The sequence below is a fragment of the Euleptes europaea genome, chromosome 14 (assembly GCF_029931775.1).
Source record: "Euleptes europaea isolate rEulEur1 chromosome 14, rEulEur1.hap1, whole genome shotgun sequence".
In the NCBI taxonomy this organism is placed as follows: Eukaryota; Metazoa; Chordata; class Lepidosauria; order Squamata; family Sphaerodactylidae; genus Euleptes; species Euleptes europaea.
This window is the reverse complement of record NC_079325.1, coordinates 51,091,453-51,109,517: the sequence shown is the minus strand read 5'-3', so window position 1 is coordinate 51,109,517 and position 18,065 is coordinate 51,091,453. Positions and strand designations below refer to the sequence as shown.

At 47.4% G+C, this 18,065-nt stretch overlaps 1 protein-coding gene across 1 annotated transcript in view; it reads right to left on the bottom strand.

Annotated features, from left to right (window-relative positions):
- Positions 1-18,065, bottom strand: part of NTNG2 (netrin G2) — a 122,661-nt gene that overhangs the window by 71,882 nt on the left and 32,714 nt on the right. Inside the window, exon 2 of the mRNA XM_056860388.1 lies at positions 3,411-4,054. Coding sequence (XP_056716366.1) covers positions 3,411-4,054 — 644 coding nt within the window. The remainder of the gene's footprint in view (positions 1-3,410; positions 4,055-18,065) is intronic.

The following is an 18,065-nucleotide window of genomic DNA, read 5'->3' as shown; positions in this document are numbered from 1 at the left end:
AGGCAGGAAAGAACTGAAAGAGGAAGGGTGTTTCCTCCAATGGACAGGAGGTTCTTTTGACCTGCCTCCCAGAGTAGCAGAGGACGGAAACATCCATTATAACATGACCTCCTTCCCCAGAGAGAGAATGAGAAGAACGATCCTCTAGGGAGGGGGAAGTGTTAATGGTATCCCTTTCACTTGGGCAGTTTCCACACTGGGGATTTGCCACTAGGAAGTGGGTTTTTCCCTGCTTTCGCAATGCACTGTAGTTCTTCTGAGCACTTCCCTGGTTTTGCTTGACTTTTCTGCAATCTTTCCCAAACCTGCTTTGCTGTGATGGTTTGGCTGATGTGTGAACTGAAAAGTCTGGATTTTCCCTGCCCCGTGGCAGCCACCCCCCCATGTTTGCCAGCTGGGACCATTTGGGGGGAAGAGACAGGGGAATTGGTGTCACATGACGCTTTAGGAACTCCCCCATGAACAATAGCCCCATTGGGGAAAAGGGAGCCATAAACTAACCGGTATATATTCTGCTCAAGAAAAAAGCCCTACACAACTTATGCCCCCAAATACTGCATAATGCATTACATTGCCATTTTTCAGGGGAAGGAAAATGTACAAGAACATAACAACGGCCATGCTGGATCAGACCAAGGCCCATCAAGTCCAATAGTCTGTTCACACAGTGGCCAACCAGGTGCCTCTAGGAAGCCCACAAGCAAGACGACTGCAGCAGCATTGTCCTGCCTGTGTACCACAGCACCAAATATAATAGGCATGCTCCTCTGATCACGGAGAGAATAGGCATGCATCATGACTAGTATCCATTTTGACTAGTAGCCGTGAATACCCTCTCCTCCATGAACATATCCACTCCCCTCTTAAAGCCTTCCAAGTTGGCAGCCATCACCACATCCTGGGACAGGGAGTCCCACAATTTAACTATGCATTGTGCAAAGAAATACTTCCTTTTATCTGTTTTGAATCTCTCACTGTCCAGCTTCAGCAGATGACCCAGCGTTCTACTATTATAAGAGGGGGGGGGGAAAGCTCTCCATACCATGCATAATTTTATAGAATATCAAGTCTCCTCTTAACCACCTTCTTTTTAAACTAAACAGCCCTAAGATTTTAACAGCTCCTCATAGGGAAGTTGCTCTAGTTCCCTGACCATTTTGTCATACAGGTTATCTCAGAGATGCCAGAGGAAACAGTGACTTTAATCCTATCCTCCTCCTCTGTAACATCTCAACAATGTCAAGTGTTTCTGTGGATCGTCGGCTGCCACTGGTGGAAGCAGGGAAATACACAACATCACAATGCTGGGACATGGGGCACGGTGTCCGAAAAATCACAAAAAGAGGAAACAGTTGGCATTATTTTGCAGCAGCCAAACATTTCAGTTATTTATTTTGATATTTATACCCTTTCTCCCCAGTGGGGACCCAAAGCAGCTTACAACATCGTTCTCCTTATTACAAGAAAACTGTGAAGTCAGTTACGATGAAAGAATGTGATGGTCCCAAGGTCACCAAGAAAGCTTCCATGGCAGAGTGGGGATTTGAACCTGAGCCTTCAGATCCTAGACTGACACTCCAGCCACTACATCACAAGGGGTCTTCAATTTACTTATTTAATGTAGTGCAATGTTTAATTCACTCTGACCTGGAGTGCCCAAGATGGCCTGATCTCGTCAGATTTTGGAAGCTAAGTAGGGTTGGAACTGGCACCGACCCTACTTGGATGGGAGACCACCAAGGAAGTCCAGGGTCACTATGCAGAGGCAGGCAACAGCAAACCACCTCTGAACGTCTCTTGCCTTGAAAATCTCGTGCGGGGTCACCCTGTGCAGGGACGCCGTAAGTCGGCTGCGACATGACCGCTCTTTACACACACACACAATGTTTAATTCTGTCCTTAATAATCTTTGAAGAACCTCATAAGGTAGGATAATATTGTGTGTGTGTGTGTGTGTGTGTGTGTGTGTGTGTGCGCGCGCGTGTGTGTAAAGTGCCCTCAAGTCACAGCCGACTTATGGCCACCCCTTTTGGGGTTTTCATGGCAAGAGACTAACAGAGGTGGTTTGCCAGTGCCTTCCTCTGCACAGCAACCCTGGTAGTCCTTGGTGGTCTCCCATCCAAATACTAACCAGGGCTGACCCTGCTTAGCTTCTGGGATCTGACGAGATCAGGCTAGCCTGGGCCATCCAAGTCAGGGCAAGATAATATTAGCATCCTCAAATTGCAAAGAGAAGGCTGAGGCAGAGACAGAATGTCTTACCTAAGGCCACATGGTCAGATCACGATGGAGGTAAGGGTATCAAGTGGTGATTTTGAGGGTGATAGCAACTACATTGCACAGGCTACCACATACCAGAAATGCTGTAACAAAGCAGGGGTACAAAATATAAGGCGGGGGGGGGGAGGATCTTACTGTTCCGCAGGAAAGACTGAAATGAGATTGAATCAAACAAGTCCATAGGGGCAGCGCCACAAAACAGGGAAAGCGATCTAGCAGGCACAGGGAATGCATTTGTTAATACAGATGACTACCAGGGTGACCGAAGCACAATTACACCCTTCTAAGTCTATATTAAGTCAATGGTTTAGAAGGGTGTAACTCTGTCTAGGATTGCGCTGTATAAATCCCACCCATGTTTGGAGCGACGAGCTCTTCATTTTCTTGTTTTTATGTCAGTCTCCTGATGAACACATGAACATATGAAGCTGCCTTATACTGAATCAGACCCTTGGTCCATCCAAGTCAGTATTGTCTACTCAGACAGCTCTCCAGGGTCTCAGGCAGAGGTCTTTCACATCACCTACTTGCCTAGCCCCCTTATCTGGAGATGTCGGGGATTGAACCTGGGACTTTCTGCTTGCCAAGCAGATGCTCTACCATTGAGCCACAGCCCTTCCCCAAATGATGAAGAGGCATTTGTTTTTGTTCAAAAACACACATATCAGTATGAATAAATGTATCTCTTGCACCTGTCGGATATTTGCCTTTTTCCTGATATAGGGCTAGAGAGCCAGTGTGGTGCAGTGGTTAAGGTGTCGGACTAGGACCTGGGAAACCCAGGTTCGAATCCCCACTCACGCTACAGAAGGGTGCTGGGTGTCCTCGGGCCAGTCACACACACTCAACCCTGACCCTGGCTTGTATTTGGATAGGAGACCTCCAAGGAATACCAGGGTCGTGATCCAGAAACAGGCAATGGTAAACCACCTTGGAACCTCTCTTGCCTTGAAAACCCTGGGGTTGCCAAAAGTCAGCTGTGACTTGACAGCAAAAATAAACTAATTAATTAATTAAAGGCTGGACCACTACCCATTCAACTTCCCACCACCGATCCCCTATGTTGCGCTACTTCCCAAGCCAGCCTTCCTCCAAGGCAGCGTGTGGACAAAAAACAGAGTGGAGGTTACCTGCCGGTGACTTCGATGTTGGAAACCGCATAGAAGTATTTGTACAAGTTCTCCCTCTGCACATAGGTGCCCCCGAGCGCTGGTCTCAAGAGCCTCAGCCGCAAGTCTGTTACAGTGAAGAACTCCTTCAGACCCTTGGCACTTTCCAGCCTCGTATACAGGTTGTCCATGTTTCTGAGATCCGGCCCGGCAAAAATGGCAAAACGGTCCCTCACCTCGAAGCGGACGTTCTTCTCCTTCTTGGAGCCCGCCCAGCGGGAATATTCCTCCGTGCAGATGATCCTGTTGGCGCTGGTGGCGGAGAGTTCCCTGACCCGCCGTGCCTGCATGCCAAAGGCTTCCATGCAGTCGTCCGCATAGTACTGATAGGGGTGCCAAGTCCTGCCATTGTCCAAGGACTTCTCCAGCATCATGACGGTGGGGCGGCCGTACTCAAAAGTCACCACAATGTCGTCTGTCAGCTCGATGCTCTTGTTCCAAGACAGTGTGATGTTGGCCAACAAGGGCTCCGGGTAGCGACTCCACGTCACGCTCTGCCAGTAGGTTGCCAGGCCTTCGTCTTCTCTGTCGAACATCAGCTTTGGCGGGTGGGCCAGGTCAGGGTTGGATGCGTCACACTCGTCGCTGCACAGGTACGGGTTCTCCTGTAAGAAGAACAACAGTAACGAGAGAAGGGACCAAGGAGAGCCAGAGCGGACAAGTGACACATTCCGGTGCGTCCACAGGGGTAAGAGGAGAGCACAGAAAGGCTAAATAAAACCAGGATGCAGATTTTCTATTCCTTGGCTCAGTTATCAACCAAAAGGAAGACTGCAACCAAGAAATTAGAAGGAGATTGAGACTTGGAAGGGCAGCCAGGGAGGAGCTAGAAAAGATCATTCAGTGTAAGGATGTGTCACTGGAACCAAGATCAAGATAATTCATGCCGTAGCATTCCCCACTACTACGGATGGGTGTGGAAATTGGAGAATAAAGGAAGCTGACAGGAAGAAAATTGATTCATATGAAATGTGGTGTTGGAGAAGAGAGTTACGGATACCGTGGACTGCCAAAAAACAAATCAGTGGGTTCTAGATCAAATCAAGCCTGAACTCTCCCTAGAAGCTAAAATGACCACTGAGGGTATCGTACTTTGGCCACATTATAAGAAGGCTCAATGGAAAACACAATAATGCGAGGAAAAGTTGAAAGTAGCAGGAAAAGAGGAATATTCCATAGAAAACTAACATGTCACAAAGCCTAGAACCCTTCTCACTGATGGGCCAGTTTACTATGTGCACGGAAGCTTTTTCTGTGTTTGCACGACACCATAGGATGTTCCTCTTTTCCATTCCCATCCCCTATACTGAGTCAGCCTACGGGTCCTCTTAGTCCAGTCAGGGGTGGTCTTAGCCAATGGGAAACAGAGCCAGCCGCCCCGGGGCCCTGTGCTTGGTGAGGGGAAACTGCCCACAGCCCCACCCACTCAAAGGAGGGGGAAATAAAAGAAGACCTGGGGCTCAGGCAGCTAGCTTCCGGCAGCGGTGATGGCTTCCATCCACCTCACAAGGGGCGAGTGGCAAGGGGCCACTCCTTGTTTGGCTCCGGTGGGGTTGGGGTGAAGTGGTGGCAGTAATTCTGGAGCCCCATCCTGAACTTCTGCCCCAGAATTACTAAGACCGCCCCTGAGGCCAGTCCTGACTCCTTGGATCGGCTGCAGATCTCCAGAGGTCTCCTCCCAACAGCTGCTTCCTGCAGTGTCAATGACTGAACCTTACGCATACAAAGCATGCACTCGACCTCCGAGCAAAAGCACGTGAATGACTGCCAATTGAAGGAAGCAAACATAGAGCTAAAAGATTGGGGTGGGGATGGATTTATGAACAATGTGAGTCGTGAGGGAAGCCTCTCACTCCATATGTCCTTAAACACTGCCTCATATGATATATGACACTAAACCACTTCCCACGTCACCAAACAAGTCATAAATGCCAAGTCCATATAATTTGCTTTCCAGATTTCCCCTGCAGTGGGGTTTAATGTTCTTTTGAGATGTCACTCAGTGTTGTACTCTCCACGCAAATACTCGGTGATTTTCCAAATGGTAGGATGACCTAGGTACAATGAGAGAACGTCTCAGAAGCAGGAGAACATCTTTAGGATGTTCTAAGTCCGGAGTCTTTTGGATCTTCCATCCATACACTCCCAAAGGGCCTTCATTCTCAAGACAGAGAAGGCACTCCATTCCAAGGGCACTCCACATGGCACTCCACTCCAAGGGATGTCCTCCTGAGAGTGGACAAGGGATGTCCACTCTCAAGAGGACATCCCTTGCTAAGCCAAATGCCCTTCTCTGTCTTGAGAATCAAGGCCCTTTGTTTGATCATGTGGGAAGTGGTTTAGTGTCATATATCATGTGAGGCATGTAGGCCATGATGACTACAGAGAATTTCCTCTGAATCCCAGTGCTAGGAGGCAGCATCAGGGAAAGGCCTGCTTACTGGCCCTGCTTACTGGCCCTCCAGGGCAACTGGGTTGGCCAGTGTGAAATACAGGACAGTGGAATAGAGGTGATAGGGTTGCCAACTCCAGATTGGGGAATTCTTGGAGATTTGGGGAGTGGTGCCTGGAGAAAGAGGGGAGAGACCTAAGCAGGGTATATAATGCCATGGAGTCCACCCTCCAAAGCTGCCATTTTCTCCAGAGGAACTAATTCTTTGTCACCTGGAGAGCAACCGTAATTTCAGGAGACCTCCAGATACCATGGCTGGCAATCCTACTAGATGGACCTCTGCTCTGATCCAGCAGGGCTCGACTTATGTTTTTACCTTGAGTTTCATGACAGAAGAAACACAAGATATAAATGTAACAAATAACATGTTCTTGTAAGGCAGACAGCAGACATAAGGACTTTCATGTTTTTCTTTACATTAACAAAGGTGGAAATTAACTTTATGTGATTCACCAGGTAAAAAGTCAATAGAAGCCAAAATCTACAGATACATTCAAAAATGGAGCCTTGATACTAAGCAAGAGATTGTAGTTAAGCTACTAGCAGATATTGATTCAAACGAGTCCTTGGCAGTTGTAAAATTTAATGGTATTATCTTTTTAAATTATAACCTATATTTTTAGTTATTTAAAATATGAAAACTGAAATAAATGTTATATATGATCTTAGATATTTTGTTATTTTATATGTATTTTATTCTTTTTGCTTGTGACCTGTTGGTCTTTGAGCAGTAAATAAATGGCATGGAATAGAAGACAAATGGGAAAGGTTTATGTAGTGGTTAGAAGGAAGGTTTCCTTTATCATTAACTTAACAGCTTGGCTATACTCAGAAAAGGAGTTATTCTACGCCTGAAGAAAAATCTTAGTTTTGACAGCTTGCAGTACTTTGAAACAATGAGTTGATTTGATATCTGTTCTATATTTCTGTGTCTAAATGGCACGAGACAATCACAGATCTGCCAGTTTGTGTGAGGATGCAACCTGCAGTGTATAAATGCAAGATACTTTAGCTGAGCTGTTATGCTAACTGGAGGCGGAAAGCATGCAAGCATCAAGCACAACACAAAACAAGGTGATTCTTTTATAAAGTCCTCTTCTCTGCCAGGATCTGCTCTGGCACTCTTCAAAGCCAACAGAAGCATTGCCCTCAATTCAATAACACCAGGACAGGGTCCTTAATGGACAAGGTAAGTTTACTCTTTTGCAAGCTGATCAAAGAGTTTTTGTAGCTCAATTCACCACCACCCCATGTATTTTAAGTGAAATTACGTTATTAATGGCAAAGCTGCTGATTATTTTAAAGACAGCAGACATCTGTTCTGAACAGCAAAAGCTGCAAAGACTATTTTTTAAAATCAATCCTCAATTTATTATGCTTGCCTGAAAAAAAATTGCATACAATGGCAACCTTGTTTAAAAAACACTCTCCGGTGTCCCATCTGGGGTGGGGTGGGGGCAAGAGAGCCAGCATGGTGTGGTGGTTAGGAGCAGTGTACACTAATTTGGAGAACCAGGTTTGATTTCCCACTCCTCCACATGAAGCCAGCTGGGTGACCTTGGGCTAGTCATAGTTCTCTTAGAGCTCTTTCAGCCCCACCTACCTCACAAGGTGCCTGCTGTGGGGAGAGGAAGGGAAGGAGATTGTAAATTGGTTTGATTCTCCTTAAAAGGTCGAGAAAATCGGCATATAAAAACCAACTCTTCTGCTTCTGGTGAACTGGAATTGTTTCCCCATTCCTACACATGAAGGCAGCTGGGTGACCTTGGGCTAGTCACACTCTCTCAGCTCCACCTACCTCACAGGGTATCTGTTGTGGGGAGGGAAAGGTGATTGTAAGCCGGTTTGATTCTTCCTTAAGTGGTAGAGAAAGACCGCATATAAAAACCAACTCTTCTTCTCTTCTTTTACCAGGTGAACAAGCAGCTAGGGGAATGTGCATTGCTCCACTCCAATCCCCACCCTGTGAGAATGAAATCTGTGGGCGACTGGTAGGGTTGCCAGCTCCGGGTTGGGAAATTTCTGGAGATTTCGGGCTGGAGCCTGTGGACAGCAGGGTTTGGAGAGGGGAGGGATCTCAGCAGGGTTGAATGCCATAGACTCCACCTTCCAAAGCAGCCATTTTCTCCAGGGGAACTGAGCTCTGTATTCAGGAGATCAGTTGTAATGCCAGGAGATCTCCAGGCCCACCTGGAGTCTGGCAACCCTAATGCCTGGTGCTCGGTTTCAGACCGCCAGTCACCTGCCAGCGCTGGGCCATCTGGAGGTGCCTCGGCTGGATCTGATCCCCTACCCAGACTAGAGCCATCTGTCCCCCTGTCTCTCTTGCGCATCAGGAGTCCTACAGACCTTGCAGCACCCTTGAGAGCTCCTTATGCGTCAGCCTGGGTGTTCTAAGACCATGCTGTCGGCCTCCGGCTTGAAGATTACCCGATTAGCTTACAAAGCCCCTGTTGTGCTGAGGACAGCAGCAAAGCGCTTACCCGGACCCTGCAAGATGCCCCAGAAAGGAACTGCATCACCCTTTTGTCCCTCGGCCCCTAAGACGATGGCCCTATTCTGTTCCAGTGAAGGAGAGAAGGAGCAGCAGAAAGTGTAGGAGATGTATTAAACCGTGGCTCCGATCAGTGATGGGCGCTTTCCGGTTTCTGTATTCCCCCCCCCCCCATCCTCCAGCCTGATCCACGAATAAATCTGTCCATCACGGCAGGGACTGACAGTCAGCAGACGTGGGAGAGGCGTCAAGCTCTAACCTGGCTGTCCCCCACCCTGCCCCCACCCCAGTTTTGACCCGACCTGTAGAGCCAGAAGCGGAGTCCCAGCTTGGAGGAGCAGATGGTCCAGAGAGCTAATGAATCGGCCCGAGCCGGCTCCTGCTGTGGAGAGGTTTTTAATAAACGGCAGCCATGATAAATAAACCCTTTGACTGATCTGAGCGCTCCGCTTTTCTCTCTGTCTCCCTCATGCCCACAGACTCATGTGCACAGCAGGGTCCTGAAATTATGCTAACTGCTGTCCTGCTACAGTGATTTTGTTTTCGGTTTTGAGGAAACAGCCTACTGGGTTGTGTTTCGTAGAGCGCATGGGCGCCACAAGCCAGAATCCTCTTTCCGAGGCATTTGATCCCCCCCCTTATACTCCTTTATATAGATCAATTCTCCAAATTAATCCTAACACTAGAGCAAGTCCCAACTCCAATGCTACACTGCCTCTCTTCTTCTCAACAGCAGATCACATTGCATGGGGGGTATTCTGCAAGAATATCAGCCTTTTTAAATTCTAAAGTTAGCCACCTCTTTTCAAGAGCAGAGGAGAAGGAGAAGAAGAGTTGGTTTTTATTTGCCAACTTTCTCTACCACTTAAGAATCAAACCGGTTTACAATCACCTTCCCTTCCCCTCCCCACAACAAATACCCTGTGAGGTAGGTGGGGCTGAGAGAGCTCTAAGAGCTGTGACTAGCCCAAGGCCACCCAGCTGGCTTCATGCGTAGGAGTGGGGAAACAAAGCCAGTTCACCAGATTAGCGCCTGCCGCTCATGTGGACGAGTGGGGAATCAAACCCGGTTCTCCAGATTAGAGTCCATAAGAAAAACTGGTTTAACTGGGTGAGGTATGAATCCAAAGAGCCCTGGGAGCTACCTCCATTGAACACACTGGGATTTATTTTTGAGTAAAGAAGCTTGGATAGCCCAGCCTAGCCCAATCTTGTCAGATCTTAGAAGCTAAGCAGGGTCGGCCCCCGTTAGTATGTGGATGCGAGACCTCCAAGGAAGTCTAGGGTTTGCTGAGCAGAGGCAGGCAATGCCACTAAACATCTCCTGCCTTGAAAACCTTACAGGGTGACCGTAAGCCAGTGGTTCCCAAAGTGGGCAGTACCACCCCCTGGGGGGCAGTGGGTTTACCTGGGGGGGCACTACAAGGCAAGGGGGCAGCAGGGGAATGCTAGAGGTGGGCCCCTTCAACTGTGTTGTTGGATAGGGTAGGGGGCGCTGGGGTTGAGTTTGTGGAACCAAGGGGGCGGTGGCCCGAAAAGTTTGGGAACCGCTGCTGTAAGCCAACTGTGACTCAATGGTATTTTCCACCACCAAATCACTGCAAGATCAGATTGTGAGGCTGTATCCTAAGCATACTTTTCCTGGAAATAAACTGCACCAAAATTAACAGAGCTGACTTCCAGATAAATGGGACAGCCCAACTGAAGTTAGTCATGACTATGCTTACAACAATCTCATGCACCGCACTGACTCAGCATTGACTTCCATATGCCACTAGAATTAGCTGTGCTTAACTTCACAGCTTTCATAGGTGGTCTGGGGCAGTGGGCGCTAATCTGGAGAACTGGGTTCGATTCCCCACTCCTCCACATGAGCGGCGGATGCTAATCTGGTGAACTGGATTTGTTTCCCCACTCCTACACACAAAGCCAGCTGGGTGACCTTGGGCTAGTCACAGCTCTCTCAGCCCCACCTACCTCACAGGGTGTCCATTGTGGGGAGGGGAAGGGAATTGTAAGCCGGTTTGATTCTTCCTTATGTGGTAGAGAAGGTCAGCATATAAAAACCAACTCTTCTTCTTCAACAGGGCTTACTCACTATTCATCTTATTGTGGTGGGATATTAGCCCTTTCCTTTTCCAAGCCATGTGCTGAACGTTGAACACATTCAACAGCTGAAACACAGCAAGCCTGCCTCCATCTCTTGGTCTAATAGGAAGGAGATAATTCAGTGAGCAAAAGCCAGAGTGGTGTAGTGGTTAAGATGTCGGACCAGGATCTGGGAAACCCAGGTTTGAATCCCCACTCACGCTACAGAAGGGTGCTGGGTGACCTCGGGCCAGTCACACACCCGGGCAAGTATATGGACGGGAGACGTCCAAGGAACACCAGGGTTGTGATGTGGAGGCAGGCAATGGCAAACTACCTCTCTTGCTTTGAAAGCCCTACAGGGTCACCATAAGTCGGCTGCGACAGCAGAAAGGCAGGCTCAAAAAATGACAGGCTGGCAGTCCAATCCTAAAAAGGTAAAGGTGGTCCCGTGTGCAAGTACTAGGTCATTAACTGACCCATGGGGTGATGCCACATCCCAACATTTACTAGGCAGACTATGTTCACAGGGTGGTTTGCCATTGCCTTCCCCAGTCGCCTACACTTGACCCCCAGCAAGCTGGGTACACATTTCACCGACCTCGGAAGGATGGAAGGCTAAGTCGACCTTGAGCCGGCTACCTGAAACCGACTTCCGTCGGGATCGAACTCAGGTCGTGAGCAAAGCTTTTGACTGCAGTACTGCAGCTTACCACTCTGCGCCATGGGGCTCTTACACACTTGTGTGTGTGTAAAGTGCCTTCACTCCCTTCTAAGTGAAATCAAATTAATACAAGGGTGGAACTCTGCTTAATATTCCACTGTTAAAAGCATGCCAACAGTAGGACAATTTGGCAGGTAGCATTCTGGATGGACAAAGAGCGGAACCTCTTGTTTCTACTCAAAACTTTGCTCAGCTATGGAAATCCCCCCCTCCCAATTCCTTAAAAGGTACTCTCACAATGAGGCTTCACCTGCCTTTGAAGTCTCTCTCAGGCTTTTCATGTTAATGTCTGGTTTTATTAATATGGAAAAGAATGAAGAGGAAGTGGCAGACAGGCATTTGTAATGCTAATGAGCCCTCTCAAACCCATTCAGGATTTCCCCACCCCCACCTCTCTTAAATTGGCATAAAAGCCTACAGGGCTACTAATGTAGCATATCAGTTTTGAAACAAACAATATGTTCTTATTACAAACTGTCGGAGCTGTTTTAGGTCTAATAGTAAAGTGGCCTACCTCACAAGAGCATTGTGAGAGTAAACCTAACCCAGGGTTTTGAAAATGTAGTGCTGGATAAATGAGGATTGGTTGTTGTGTGGGGGGAGAGCCATAAGGAGGAAAGTGCTACTGCTTTGATCTGGTTTTGATAAAGACTAGAGAATGTAGATTTGGATTTCTTTTAAAATAACTGGTGGATTAAAAAGAAAATTGCAAAAGGCTTTCATCACAGTATAAAATAGTAGGACTGTTATTATTATTTTTTAAATTCATGCTATGTTTTTCTTTAAAAGTCAAAAATTATGTTGTAGAGTTTGGAAAAGGGCAGGGTGGTTTCAGGAACCAAAAATAACCATCTGTAGGTAATTAAATTTCACGCTGCAGGGCACAAATTGATAACCTGACAGAGATCAGGGCGGAATTCCCATTGAACTGGAGATAGTCACGACAATTAATTTTCGCTCCATTCACAGATTTAGGGAAAGGGACCAGCCATAATTAATTTAGAGTGATTACTGCTAATAGCTGGTAAGTGCTAAAACATGCACACAGAGACTATCAAACAGCAGGGAGAGAAATCTTGTGCAAACATACACGAGTTTTGCAAATGTTGAAAAGGAAAGGTGGGGGGGAAGGATGCTGCGTCTCTCCTTCCTCTTCCATCACACAGATTAAATGTTCCCCTTGCTGTTTATTTCATCAGATCTTCTAATAGGGGACCTGACTGCTTCCCCGGGCCGCCCCGTGTCTCGGTAAACGAGCGCCATTGGATTTGATGAAGAGAAGAAGAAGAGTTGGTTTTTATATGTCAATTTTCTCTACCTTTTTAAAGGAGAATCAAACTGGCTTACATTCTCCTTCCCTTCCTCTCCCCACAACTGACACCTTGTGAGGTAGGGGTGGCTCAGAGAGCTCGAAGAGAACTGTGACTAGCCCAAGGTCACCCAGCAGGCTTCATGTGAACGAGGGGGGAAACCAACCCAGTTCACCAGCTTGGAGTCTGCTGCTCATGTGGAGGAGTGGGGAATCAAACCCGGTTCTCCAGATTAGAGTCCACCGCTCTTAACCACGACACCACGCTGGCTCTGGCTTAATTTAGAGACGCTGTTTTTTAGCTGGGGTATTTTGTATATTTTTATTGTCTTTTATGGTGTTTTTATCTGATGCTCACCACCCTGAGCCCAGCTTCGGCCGGGAGAAAGGGCGGGAAACAGACAGACAGACAGACAGATAGATAGATAAAAAGCCAAGCTCATTATTGGCAAAAATCTATATGCAATATTGACCTGTCAAGCAATGCACCCCTAGCCATCCCACTCAAGCATCAGCAATTGACTCAGCTTTTGCTGGATGCAAGGGTACCAGAATGAACCATTTAGTGCTCCTGTCTGGAATGGCAGATCCAGTGTTCTGTGGTCTAATAGCAGGAGCTACAAGATGCGTTCCCATATCAGCTGTTCCCTCTGCGCACTCCGGTGTTGAAAAACATATGGTATATATATCATTTATACGTTACAGTCAGCATCGGAAATTTGGCGAATGCTGACATTTAGCGATAACTCTGAAGGTGGTAGGCGGCTCAGTGGGAAATTTCAGGCCCAGAAGTTGCACCAGTATTTGGCTGGAGAGGGAGAGGGACAAGAGGAGGAAAGTTGTGACCTTATGCGCATTCTCGAGATGTCTTTTCAGCCCTCCATCCCCTCCCCCTCTATGTGGGCAGTGCCGGAGGAGCTCAGAGAAAGGAAAGGGGGAAACAATCTGCCCACCAAAAAGCCATTTCCTGTTTCTTGGTATAAAATGTCAGGCGTGCAATGAATAATTCACGCTGCGGAAATGGGGTCCTGTCAGACCACTAGGGTTGTGATTCTGGCGCACCCTCCTGCCTTTCCATTTCGCTCCCCACTCTGTGGTTTGGATGGGCATATCGATTCCTCTTTTTTTTTTTCTCCTCCTCCCACAAAAAGGTCCTCTGAGTCCAGGGTCACTTCCTAGCAAAGAGGTGGTCAGAGAAGAATTTTGTCTGGATGCTCCTTTCTGGGTGCCATGAGTCAGCAGAGAAAGACACCGCTGTCTGAACAGAATAGCCCTTAGTCATCACATCTATACAGAAATATTTGGAAAGGCTCTCTTCCCCCCCCCCCATCACCACCACCTTGGTGTTCTTTTTAAATATATATATATTATTCCCCCTCCCCCTTGGGCTCCAAGCAGATTTTCTTCTCTGAACAGCACGCAGTTCATCTGAGACTCATGCGCTCCCCTGGGCCTGGCTTAGCCTGGATAGAAATAGAGACACAGCTGATGTTTCCCCTCCCTCCTCTAATTCTCCAGGTTTCCCCCACCCCTCTCCTTATTAATACCAAAAGAATTTTTATAGTACTGATTCTCGGCTGTTGGTATTAGCAGCATGAGTAATGATAGTGCTAAGCAATTCTACCGAGATTTCAGGATTAAGAACTTGTTAATGAACTGAAGTTTGTGTTTTATAAACACACACCTGAGTAGGAGGGAATCTATTTCGCATTTTAGAGGCAGCAGAAGTGGGGAGAGGATTATGCTCACACGGCCAAATGTTAAAATGCCATTTATGATATTTTTAAAAACTGCGCCTAAAGAGATGTGTCAAGGAAATGGTAATCCAGGGATTCTCCTGCTGCTTTAAACCCCCCCCGTCATTAACCCCTTTAAAATGCAAACAGAAACCCCTCCCCTGCTCCACTTATGCCTCAGGCTCTTCTTGTTTGAAACTGGGGGTTCCTACTAGATGTGTGTGTGTGTGTTATGTGCCGCCAAGTCGCTGTCAACTCATGGCGACCCTATGGATCAATGTCCTCCAAAACGGCCTATCCTGAACAGCCTTGCTCAGGTCTTGCAAACTGAGGTCCGTGGCTTCCTTTGTAGAGTCAATCCATCTCTTGTTGAGTCTTTCTCTTTTCATGCTACCTTCAACTTTTCCTAGCATGACTGTCTTTTCCAGTGACTCTTGTCTTCTCATAATGCAACTAAAGTACGATAGCCTCAGTTTAGTCATTTTAGCTTCTAGGGTCAGTTCAGGCTTGATTTAATCTATAACCCACTGATTTGTTTTTTTGGCAGTCCACGGTATCCGTAACACTCCTCCAATACCACATTTCAAAGTAATCTACTTTCTTCCTATCAGCTTTCTTCATTGTCCAGCTTTTACATCCATACACAGTAATAGGGAATACAATGGCATGAATTAACCTGATCTTGGTTGCCAGTGACACATCCTTACACTTAAGAATATTTTCTAGCTCCTTCATAGCTGCCCTTCCCAGTCTCAATCTCCTTCTGATTTCTTGGCTGCAGTCTCCCTTTTGGTTGATGATGGAGCCAAGGAATAGAAAGTCTTGAACAATTTCAATTTCCTCATAGTCAACCTTACAGCTGAGTAATTCTCCAGTAGTCATTACTTTTGCCTTCTTGATGTCTTCTTTTGCCTGTCCTACTAGATTGAAGTTATAAATATGGCCGACAACCTCCCAGTTGGAGGGGGTGCCTTGAAATCTCCCAGAATCACAACTCTTCTCCAGTCTAGAGAGATCAGTTCCCTTGGAGAAAATGGAAGCTTCAGAGGGTGGACTCTATGGACTGATACCTCACCGAGGTCCCTCTCCTCCCCAAGCTCCACTCTCTCCAAGCTCCACCCCAAAATCTCCAGGAATTTCCCACGCCGGAGTGAGCAACCCTCACAAAATCCCACTTGACAATCAAAGCAAAGCCTTTGGGTGGACTGCAGGCAGCTCTTTGGAGCCTTAGCCTGTGTCATGATTTGCATACATTGCTCCCCTTTCCTCTGTTATCCCCACACTTGTCATAAAACAGACTATAAACTCCTCAGGCAAATACCTGACTTACTGTGCTATCCTAAGCACCTTTCTAATGCCACTGACGTCAAGGGGTGTGATTCTGCTGGGGATGGCACTGCATTACCCTGAAATGTGCCACAAACATAGACAAGCTCACGATGCCGACACTTCCCTCTGCCCATTGGTGCTATATGTAGGGTTGCTAACCTCCAGGTACTAGCTGTGGAGATCTCCTGCTATTACAACTGATCTCCAGCCGATAAAGATCAGTTCACCTGGAGAAAATGGCCGCTTTGGAAGTTGGACTCCATGGCATCGAAGTCCCTCCCCTCCCCAAACCCCACCCACCTCAGGCTCCACCCCAAAATCCTCCCATCAGTGGCAAAGAGGGACCTGGCACTTTCAGCTGGTAATGGAGATCCCCACCCCAGTCTGGAATCAGGGTTGCCCTTACCTGTAACTGTTGTTCGTCAAGTGGTGTTCTGTGCAGTCCCACAAGGGAACTGTGGGACAGCACAGAAGCCACAAAGATGAACTGAAGATTATTCAGGGGGATCCCCAATTCAAACCCAAATGTTCCTTATTGTCCAGATGTTTGCATCATCATAACCAAGACCCCAAAATAGAATCCAGTTAAGACAGGGGTCCATTAGCAGAGCCCTCCTTGCTTTCCCCTCTTAACCCATCCCAGTTACAGCCTTCATCCCAAATACTACTCCCATGGAAATGACCAGGCGCTGACCATAGCTGGGGCTTTCTCAGTGGTGGTGTCCTGTCCGTGGAATCCCTCCCCCTTGAAACTCTCCTGCATCAGAGTGGTGTAGTGGTTAAGAGTGGTGGTTTGGAGCGGTGGACTCTGATCTGGGGAACCCGGTTTGTTTCCCCACTCCTCCACACTAAGCCTGCTGGGTGACCTTGGGCTAGTCACAGCTCTCTTAGAGCTCTCTCAGCCCCACCTACCTCACAGGGTGTCTGTTGTGGGGAGGGGAAGAGAAGGTGATTGTAAACCGGTTTGATTCTTCCTTAAGTGGTAGAGAAAGTTGGCATATAAAAACCAACTCCTTCTTCTTCTTCACCACTCTTGAGACTTCCTTTTAGCTTCTAGACTCTCTCACCCTATCTCTGTGTGTGTGTGTGTGTGTGTGTGTGTGTGTATGACATCAGCCCCTAGAAGACCTGCATGAGTGGACAACAATATGGCAAATGAATGTTACTAAGAGATCAGTGTGGTAAGTGTAAGGTGGTGCACACCGGAACAAACAATCCCAACTTAAAGTACATATGCTAATGGGGTCTGAACTTGCTGAGACTGAGAGGGGAAAAGATCTCGGGGTCATAGTAGATAGCTCAATAAAAGTGTCGATCCAGTGTGCTGCAGCAGAGAAAAGAGCAAACTTTTGGAAAGGGGTTGGAAATATGTTGGAAAGGGGTTGAAAATAAAACGGCCAATATTATAATACCCTTGTACAGTATAGATCTATGGTGCGGCCTCACTTGGAATACTGTGTGCAGTTCTGGTCTCCATATCTCAAAAAGGGTATCACAGAGCTTTTCTGTTTAGAAAAGAGAAAACTAAGGGGGGGGGGACACATGATAGATGTTTATAAAATTATGTACAGCATGGAGAGAGTTGACAAAGAGAACTTTTTTCTCCCTCTCCCAAAATACTAGAACTCAAGGGATATCCAATGAAGCTGTTGGGCAGTAAATTCAGGGCGAACAAAAGGAAATATTTCTCTACACAACAAGCGATTAAAATGTGGAATTCTCTGCCAGGGGATGTCGTGATGGCCACAGGCACAGGCAGCTTTAAAGGGGGTTAGAGAGATTCATGGAGGATAGGCCTATCAGTGGCTACTAGTGACTAAAGGGAACCTCCACATTCAGAGGCAATCAACGTCTGAATCCCAGTGCCAGGAGGCAACATCAGGGAAGGCCTCGGTTGCTATGCCCTGTTGTCGGCCTTTCAGAGGAACTGGTTGGCCACTGTGTGAGACAAGATGCTGGACTAGATGGACCAGCGGGGCTCTTCTTGTGTCCTGAGTCTGTATTTGGCCCATGGGTCTCCTGTTACCTTCCCCACCCCGATCTTTATACAAGCCTTGTAATAAACAGTGGTGCTTTGGAACACAGGCAGGACGATGTTGGTGCAGTCATCTTGCTTGTGGGTTTCCTAGAGGCCTCTGGTTGGCCACTGTGTGAACAGACTGATGGACTTGATGGACCTTGGTCTGATCCAGCAAGGCCTCTCTTATGTTCTTATATGATTGGGGCTAGGTGGCCAGTCCAAACAGCAACGGAGAGGCTGCCCACAACTGACTGAATCAATGCCCTCATGTTAAAAAGCACTTAGGGGTGCCCCATGATGGCCCGCTGAAGCCCTGTGAAAATACTCAGCGAGATTCCAGTAAGAGCTCTTTCAGACAAACTTCAATTGTTCTTTTCCATTCACTTTGTAAGTGCCGTTCACCTGGGGAGGGCTCCCATGAGACCGAGCGACACCAGAAAATTTAACCTAACACTAGCAAACCC